The sequence below is a fragment of the Melospiza melodia genome (genome assembly GCF_035770615.1).
Source record: "Melospiza melodia melodia isolate bMelMel2 chromosome 7 unlocalized genomic scaffold, bMelMel2.pri SUPER_7_unloc_1, whole genome shotgun sequence".
NCBI classification, from domain to species: domain Eukaryota; kingdom Metazoa; phylum Chordata; class Aves; order Passeriformes; family Passerellidae; genus Melospiza; species Melospiza melodia.
Window position 1 is genome coordinate 7,727,559 of NW_026948497.1, and position 9,000 is coordinate 7,736,558.

At 47.7% G+C, this 9,000-nt stretch overlaps 1 protein-coding gene across 1 annotated transcript; it reads right to left on the bottom strand.

Annotated features, from left to right (window-relative positions):
- Positions 1–3,188: 3,188 nt before the first annotated feature.
- LOC134432809 (serine/threonine-protein kinase PAK 1-like) lies at positions 3,189–7,969 on the bottom strand. The gene is made up of 5 exons (XM_063181722.1): positions 7,864–7,969; positions 7,054–7,153; positions 6,456–6,652; positions 4,982–5,119; positions 3,189–3,603 (listed from the first exon to the last, which is right to left on the bottom strand). Exons 1-5 carry the CDS (start codon positions 7,939–7,941, stop codon positions 3,511–3,513), a joined length of 606 nt encoding a protein of 201 aa, XP_063037792.1. The 5' UTR covers positions 7,942–7,969; the 3' UTR covers positions 3,189–3,510.
- Positions 7,970–9,000: the final 1,031 nt, after the last annotated feature.

The following is a 9,000-nucleotide window of genomic DNA, read 5'->3' on the forward strand; positions in this document are numbered from 1 at the left end:
GATGTGTACATTTCATGGGCAACACCAACCCACCCTTAAGTGCATGGTGCGGAGGTTCAGGGACATCACACCATAACCAATATGATCCAGTGAAGCTAAATTTATTATTCCTAAAAAGACTCTATTTATAATAAATCTTTACTGTCCACGTGTCTCTAGCTAATACATGATTGGTTAATCCTAGCTGTTCACACGTCTAAAATAGAATGCTGATTGGATCACCTAATTTTTCACACGTCTGGCTGGGGTTGTCTGGCCCACCGATGGCTCACTTCCCCAAACTTGCTGACAAACTTGCTGAGTCCTGATGACTCTTCTTCTTGTATCTTTTTCAAGGATATACTGAGCCCATTTCTGAATATGTCCATAATTCATTCTTTGTGAACGTGTTCATTGTCCATTATTACAAGCAGGCTGGATTGTGCATTGGCTGAATATGGCCACTCTCTTGCAAAAACTCCTCCATTCTGTCTCTGAGCCAGAATTCAAGCCAGTTAAACAAAATCCTCCCTCTCCCACCGTAAAGAATGTGGAATTAGAGTTGGAATGTGACCCTGAAATAGAAGCAGCTCAGAAATGAAAGTAGAAAAAAGTTATTGCAGAAGCTATTGTAGAAGGGACTTTTCTCTCAAATGATGTAGAAAGTTTTCCTGTAGCAACTAATACTGCCAGTAGAATTTGAAAACCTTTCGATTGGAAGATTTTAGAAAAGTTGAGAGCTGTAATTTCACAATTTGGTTGAAAATCCCAACTTGCACAGTCACTTCTGCAGTATATTTTTCCATCTAACACATTAATTCCAGCTGATGTGCATACCCTAATATGACTTATAATGCCACCCTATCAGCGGGTGATGTTTCATAAAAGCTGGGAGGAAAAGAGTGCTCAAGAAGCTGCAAGAGCTAGAGTGCAGGGTGATCCTCTGTATGGTTTAACAGCACAACAGTTACTTGGCAAAGGGCCCGGGGCTACTGCCACTGCCCAGGCTAGGAGCATTGATCAAGTGTTGCAGATGAGCCAACAACTGGCATATAATGCTATCCTTGCACTTCCAGATGGGTTACACACTATGTCTTTTACACAAATTCACCAAAGAAGAATGAAGACTTTGATACATTTGTAGACAAATTGCATGAAGCTATCTATAATCATTCTGATTTCAATTCAGACACAAAGATACAATTGGATGGACTTTGGGATCATTACTCCATTCCAAATAGCTTTCCCTTCAGTCACAAGAGCCTTCCATCTCTTCCAAAACTTGCCTGCTGAAACTCTTCTGCTCCCATCCAAATCAGTTCATTACTCCAGCATAACCCTTGAAGCACGGACAAACAACTCTTCAACTAATTATAGTAGAAAAGAAGGGTATTTATTGCAGCCCTGGACACATGTGAACTAGTTTCCAGAGACATGTGCAAGGAGCTGCAGACTCCTGTTCTCTATTTCTACAGAAAAGGTTTTACATTGGGTTTCTAAGGACCCAAAATACATAATTATTACCTGCCTGCTTCGCATTTTTATCAGCTGAATATCTATTACAGCTGCACAATTGTACTACCTTAACTGGGTCGGTGGGATTTTGAAATGAGGGAGTGGTTGTATGGGAGGAAGAAAGCAGTCTTCCTCATGGTGAATTCTTCTCCCATGGCCAGCTGGCAAGACCTTTTCACCTGCTGCTCATAGTCCAAGCCTCTCCTAACTGTTCAATCATTCTTAAGGCAAGGTCTTTCTATGGTCTCAGCTTCTTCACAATTGCTTCCTCTATCACTGTCACTCCTAGCTTTACGTTCCTAATATATTTGGTACTCTTTAACTAAGGGACATGATTGCTGCTAGCTTTATTACTAACTTAGCTTCTTACCTCATTTTAAAATCTTAACTAAAACATGCATTCTCTTACTATCCCAATTCTATTCCCAGCTGGCCCCTCGACCCATCTGCGCTTTTCAATTATCCTAATTCCATTTTCAGCTAACCCCTTGACTCACCTCAGGCACATCCCCAACTGCCTCTCTCCCAGCAGCTCAGAGCTGCATTGCACAGCGCCTGCTGTGCACCACAGAGCACAAAGCAGGCTGGCCTGGTGGGCCTGAATATTTCTGCCAAACACTCTGCATCTCACACCTTTGCTCTGGTTCAGTGCAGAACTGCAGGATTGCAGGCGCTTCCTCCCAGAGCTGCGTGAGGGGCTGGCTCCTGCAGATGGGCCCTGCCAAGCTGTCCCTGCCTCACGCTGGCCTCGCTTCCCCTGGCACAAGTGCCGGGCCTGAAGGAGCTGCCCTGTGCTCCAGCCTGCCAAGCAGCCCGGCTCCCTGCCCCGGTGCCCAGAGTGCTGCACATGCTGCTGGCCTTTGCCAAGAGTTGCAGGGCAGCCGGCAGAAGAGGAGTAATCCTCAGGCAGCCCAGCGGCCCGTGGCTGCCCTTGGCCTTTCTCTGCTCCTGGGCACACTCCAGACGGCCATGGCCCCCAGGCCGGGCTGTGCCCAGCACGGCTGCGCTTCCCCTCAGCAGCAGCCAGCTGCCACCTGGGCTCTGAGAGCGGAGGATTCGCCCGCTCCCAGCAAGAGGCACCCAGGGCCCAGCTGCTGCCTCTTGCAGCTCCAAGGGCCTCCTTCCAGCCTGCCTCTGCCGGGGCTCAGGCTGCTTCAGCCTCTGCCGGGGCTCTGCTGGGGCTCCAGCCTGGGCAAGGCCAGGCCCGCTCTCACCTCACAGGCGCTGACAGCTCTGCGCCACAGGAGACCTTCCCGAGCACCCTCTCTGATCTTTCTGCTTTCTCACTTGAGCAAGGCTCTCCTCCAGCCAAAGAGATTATTACATTTAGGGATACAAATCCAAGTGGCAGGAACCCCATTGCTCTCCAGTCACAGCTGAAGGCCTGCATCGGCACAGGGTGTTTGGGCTGCCTCATTCTTCCTTTGGTTTTGCCTTCAAATGCCATTGCCCTTTCTGCCTCAACTAGAAATACCACAGCTGTGCCATCACCAGCTAGTGGGTTATATTCCAAAGGCAGTGCGGTCTGGAGAGGATGAATGAAGAAGAGCCCTCCTCACTTATGAAACCATACAAAAAAAGCTATATGTGTGACTTAGTACCAATAAAAAACAATTGGTTATTCAGAAAAAAATGTGGAATTTTCTGAAGGGGTCAGAAGGAGGAGAATCTTCCAAGTGAGTTGATGTTTCAGAAACTTTATTAATTACAACTCTAATCTATAATTCTATGCTACAAATCTCTTTAGCAACCCTACTCTACAATCCTACTCTAAATTGGTAACAGAGATAACATCTTGACATGATTGCTATGTTCTCGTCTCCTAGGGTTAGGGTTAGGGTTAGGCTTAGGCTTAGGCTTAGGCTTAGACTTAGGTTCAGGTTTGGGTTTAGGTTTAGGCTTTGGCTGAGGCTTAGGATTGGGGTTAGGGAAAGGGTAAGGGAAAGGGTAAGGGATAGAGATAGGGATAGGGTTAGGGTTTGGGTTAGCATTTAAGAGTAGGGTTAGGTTTTAGGTTTAGAGTTTAGGGTTAGGGTTATTCGTCTTCTTCACTGAGTTGATGACTTGTGCCAGGATGAATGGTGGCTTGGCTGAGGTTACAAATGGATGCTGTCCACCGGAAAAAAAAAAAAAAAAAAAACAAAGAACAGTGAACCATTACTTTCCAAGCTCATTGCTTCAGGGACTCAATCAGGATACATCAAGTTCCTGGAAAGACCCAGAAAGAGGAGCAATGGGACCATCTGCTCCCCAGTCATCCCCAATGTGCAAGACCTTGCCATCACAGGCAAACCTGGCCCAGAATCCCATTCATCTGTTTATTGTGATGTCTTCATCATGCTGGGATTTTTGCCCTGCCAGCGCTCTAGAAATGGTGCTTTCTGTCCCGGGGTTTTCTTCCTTTCAGGAAACTCCAATGACTCACATAGGGCCCTGCCTTTGAAAGACAGGCACTGTGCTGATTCCCACAGGGACAGGAAGCACTGTCTGCCTTTCCATGCCCTGCCCCTCGTGTGCTGGATGGCACCTTCCTTCCCAGCAGGGCCAGCCCAGTGGCACTGGGCCCTGCAGTTCCCTCTCTGCCACACAGCCTGGCAGTAACCCTGGCACAGTTCCCATCTGCTTGAGCGTGCCAGGCAGCAGATGGGGCTGGGACAAGTCCCTCCCAGCTGTCCCTGTTTGCATGGCAGAAACCTCTGAGGGTGGGCTGGGGGGCACCAACCAGGGCCCCTCAGAGGCTCATAGTGAGCCCCCCACAGCCCCTCCTGCCCACAGCAAAATCTCGGACCCCTAGGCTGGGACTGGCTTCCTTGGGTTCCTCCACCACCATTTCATGTCTCTGTACCCTGCATTGCTCTACTTCAATTCTTTTGCCATTAGAGAAAACTGAATACTCCACCAAATCACAAAAGAGGGCAACAGACACAGTCAGAGGACAGAGCACCTCTCCTCACAGGAAATGCAGAGGGAGCTGGAGTTATTCAGTTTTGTGAAGGACAGGCCCCAGGGAGACTTTATTGCCACTTTCCAAGACTTCACAGTGGCTTTGAAGAAAGTGCGGGACATCTTTTTTAACAGGGCCAGTTACAATAGGATATGGACAAATCTTTTTAAACACTAAGGGCATCTTATCAGAGTAGGTCTAAGGAAGAACTTGTGTACTCAGAGCATGGTGCCACACTGGCACAGCTTGCCCCAAGAGCTTGTAGGTGCCCCATCCCTGCAACCATTCCGGCTCCAGTGGCAACGGGCTCTGAGCAACCCGATCTCTTTAAAGATGTCCCTGCTCATTGCAGGACACTTGCACCAGAGGACATTTACAGGGCCCTGCCAGCCCAGCCCAGTCTAGGATTCCTCACCATTTTCATTTGAAGAGCAGCAAGAGTGGAGGTGAGGAGGAAGGGGGCTCATCTTCTATCTTGGGCTTGAGTGGAGGAGGAGCCCATCCCTCAGAGCCTGTTTCACCGGCAGCCCCTTCACATTTTACCTGCAGGAGCTCCTTGGCAGACCAGCGCTGCTCCTCGTCTGTCTGCAGGCAGCAGCTCAGGAAGTCACGCAGCAAAGCCGAGAGGAGCTTGGGCTGCCGCAGCTGTGGAGTCCCTACTGTGGCTATCAGGTATGTAGCCTGGAGAGAAAGGAGACACCAGGCTCCACCTCCTGCTTTCACATCTCTAAGGCTCTCCCAGATCCCTTTGTTTAACCTCTGTTCTTCAGTGGCAGTTTCTGCCCTGGCACAGACCCAGAGATGACTTTCCTTTACCAACCAAAAAAACCCAAACCCCGATGCAGCCACAGCTTTTCTACCATCCTGCAGATCTTGCCTTGGCAGCTGAGTTCATTGCCTGACCTAGTTAGTGGGAACTACATCAGCAAAAGGACATTTGCTTCTCTGAGGATTCATGCCAGCTTGAGATGGTTTTTGGAAGAGCGACTTTGCTATACTAACTAATTTCAAGGGTTAGTACATGAAAGGCATCTCTGCAGTGCTAGTTGGTCCTTTAAGCGCACGTGCCCTAGAACAAAACTCATCAAGCTTTTTGTGCTGTTCTTGAAAACAATGGGAATTGGAAGAAAAGAAAGGAAATCCATCAGTTAATACCCAGGTAGGGAAACAAACATTTACAATCTCCTCTTCAACACAGACACATTAAGATGCCTGCACAAATGTATTGGGATGAAAATGCCTGCTTGGGCACACAGGAGCCACTTGCAGCTCTGTCTCTCAGCAGTCTGAAAATTTCAGCTTCCCATTTTTGCAGCCAAAGAAAAATTTTCTAGGTCAGAAGAAGGAGAGGTTCCATCCCTATGGACACCCTCTAGTCATTTGGCTGCTCAAGTCAATGCATTAATGGTAGGCCCATGCCAGAAAGTGCCAGGAAACAAACAGGAGGTTTTGGCAGGCTCTCCACATCACCAGGCTCTGCCTTGGTGACGTGCAGAATGTTGCTTGGGCTAGGAGAGAAACACGGTCACTGAGTGTTTCAGCAGCACTGCACAAGAAGCAGAAGAGACTCTGTGCATTACACCCTCATGCCCATGTTTTCCAGTGAGAAGAAACTGCACACAGGGTTAGGTTCCTCTCTAAAGACCACAGTTTTAGAAACTTTGTTGGGTTTGGGTTTCCTTCCTTCATTTCTGGAAAGATAACAACACTTTTAAGATGCTTTTTCCCTGTTATTAAGGCCATCTACACAGACAAAAGAACTGGAACCACTTAACCCAAAGGAAAGTGTTGAGTGAGAATGGAGTTTGTTTGGAGTTTGTTTGCATGTGGTAAGGCTTGAGTTCCCCCACTGATGCAACCAAAAGTACAGCAGATGCTGATGTGTTGCAGGGACATTTGTAGGAGGGGACCTTGGTGGAAGTAGTTCCAGCAGATGGCAATGGGATTTTGTCCAGTGGCACACAGGACATGGGACAGGTGAGAAAGACAGTGGGATCAGTGAGTATTTGCTCCTTACCGTGCCAGAACTTTCGCCCAAGTAAGGAGGTTCTTGTTCTATCATTTCAATTCCCACAATTCCAAAAGACCATATGTCCACTTTGGGGCCATATGGTTGACCTGTCACCACTTCAGGCGCCATCCACCAAGGAGTCCCGGTTACCGAGCACCGTCTGCTCTGCTCAGGGGTGAGCTGAGTAGCGAGGCCAAAATCAGCTGAGGAGAAAACAAAATACTGGTTTTATTTGAATTCTGTGCAATTAGCAAAGCAAGCAAAATAATTCCCCAGTAGAAGTTTGAAATTGCTCTGTTGAATCTCCTGGCATTGGCGACTTTAAAAATCCCCCCATGTTTTACACTGCCTCTAGCAGTGGCTTTTGTTCTTTGGAAACTTTAGACTTGTAACTCCCTCCCTCTGGAAGGGACCCACACAGAGCAAGGCCACTCTTGACTGCTTGTGGCTCCTTCTACCTCTGTGCACGTTGCAACTGTGCCCTCAGCTTGCAGCAGGGGTCCCTGCACTGCCACCAGCACCATTTTTGGGGAGCTGGCAGTCACGCCAAGAAGCCCCACACCCACATCCCTGGAAAGCTGCACCTGACCAAGAATATACTGACCCAGTTTGACAGAACCGTCCGTTCTGAGAAGGATGTTGTCACTCTTCACGTCTCGATGGATCACATTGTTTGCATGAAGAAAATCCAGTCCTTGCAGGCACTGAGCGAGAAAACAGAAACAGAAGAAACAGAAGGGCAAAAATGAGTGATGTGATTTCATCACACAAGAAAGGAAACAAAGAATCTAAAAGATTCCCTCTCCAGGGGAATGGGGAGTAATGGCAGAACAGTCATGGCCACTGAGAGGAAGAGCTTGCTGCTCCAACAGTTGCAGAGCAGGACCTTTCTGAGGAAAGGCACGTCAGCTTTTGAAAGAGCAACAGCACCTGCTGTTGTAGGCTGTCCCCTGCCAACCAGCCAGGATGACTCCTGCTGCAGCGCATGTGCTCAGAAGCAAAGAGCATTCTGGCTGCACTCCTATCCTTTTTAGCTGAGCATTGAGAGAAACGAGTCTCTCTCTTCTTTCTTTGCTGTTTGTTTCAAATCCTGCCACCAGCACCTTTGCTTTTACAGGCAAGGAATGCAGTGAAGACAGACTCCAGGCAAACATTTAGAGAGGCAAGGGGGAGAACAGCAACTACAAATACAAGAGACAGAGCGAGAATACAACAGCAGGAGATAAGAGTACTGGCACTGAGTACAGGGAGTGCAGGGGCACTGGCAGGCCTTTCACTTGAGATGCTTTTACTTGCCCATAGCATACCAGCAACACAGAAACAAAGCTCGGCACAGGAAACCTCTCCTGTTCTGAGCCCCTGTTTCCCAGACAATCCTGCCCAAGGCCTTGGAAACACAGCTGGGATTGCTGACCTCCCGACTGATGGCTGCCATCTCATCTTCAGACAGGCAGGTCTGGCTGACGATGTCGCTCAGGACACCTCCATCCATGTACTCTATAACCAGCAAGAGTTCCTCGCCCAGAAGGTAGCTGAAAGAAGGAAACAAGGGGGTAGAGATGAACATGCATGGCTACGTTGATTTTTTGCTTCCAGGTTTCTTATTTCCAGATGCCTTTGTGACAAGGACAGAATCAAAGGAATAGACATTCCCTCTTGGCTGTGCATTATTCGCAATCTGTGCAGTCTCATAGAGAAAGACACATCTGTGAAAAAGGAGATGTCTTAGATGGGCAGCAAATGAAAAGTGCAGTTTGGAAAGAGCCCAGATATAAAACATGCCAGGCATGGTGTTTCTGGAAATAAGCACCTAGTTTTCCTGGCATGCATAGCAATGGCAAAGAGGGGCAACAATCCAAGGGAAATCCACTTTAGGATGGGTTATCTGCACTTAAGAAACTTTAAAAAATCAATCCCACATAAATGTGGAGGCAGTGATCTTTGAGGCTATTGAGTTAGGAAGATACAGCTGATACAGGTTTTGAATAATTTTGGAGTAATTATCAAAGTAGGTGTGCCAGGGAAGACTCATGCAGACAAGATGCACTCTCTTCTCATCCATTGGAGATGAGTAGAGAAATATGAATAAATATAAATTAACAGCTTTACTTGCTGCCACTGACCAAAGTGGGTTTTTAACCTCTCATGTTTGCTTTATGTAAACACACATCCATGGGATAAGACCATGACCTCTCACCTGTCTAAATAATTCACAACATTGGGACTCCTATACTTCTTCCTGATCATTATTTCATTAAAGGTTAGCTCCTTCCTCCTCACTCCTTGAAGATTTATTTTTTTTATTGCCACCTAAAATGACATTGAAAATCAGTAACTTGAGGGGTTGGTGGCACGAGACCACAAGGCATGTGGAGCAAGTGATTTTGCAATGACACAGCTGAGCTGTGCCAAACTGCCTTGTGATTAGGCACTGCAGTAATCAGGAACTGACATTCCAACAGCCCATTTCTCTGCTCCCTTGGGAGCCAGTTACAGGATACGTGAGGCCACTGACATTTTGCCTTGACCACTTGGTAACAACGGTGTCTCA

Excerpts from the sequence above, each read along its gene's own strand:
- LOC134432809 (XM_063181722.1), bottom strand. The coding sequence starts at position 7,941 with ATGGATGGAGGTGTCCTGAGCGACATCGTCAGCCAGACCTGCCTGTCT. Across the intron at positions 7,154-7,863 it reads TGGCAGCCATCAGTCGGGAG|TGCCTGCAAGGACTGGATTT; the intron begins GTCAGCAATCCC and ends TTTCTCGCTCAG. Across the intron at positions 5,120-6,455 it reads TGGGCGAAAGTTCTGGCACG|GCTACATACCTGATAGCCAC; the intron begins GTAAGGAGCAAA and ends CTTTCTCTCCAG.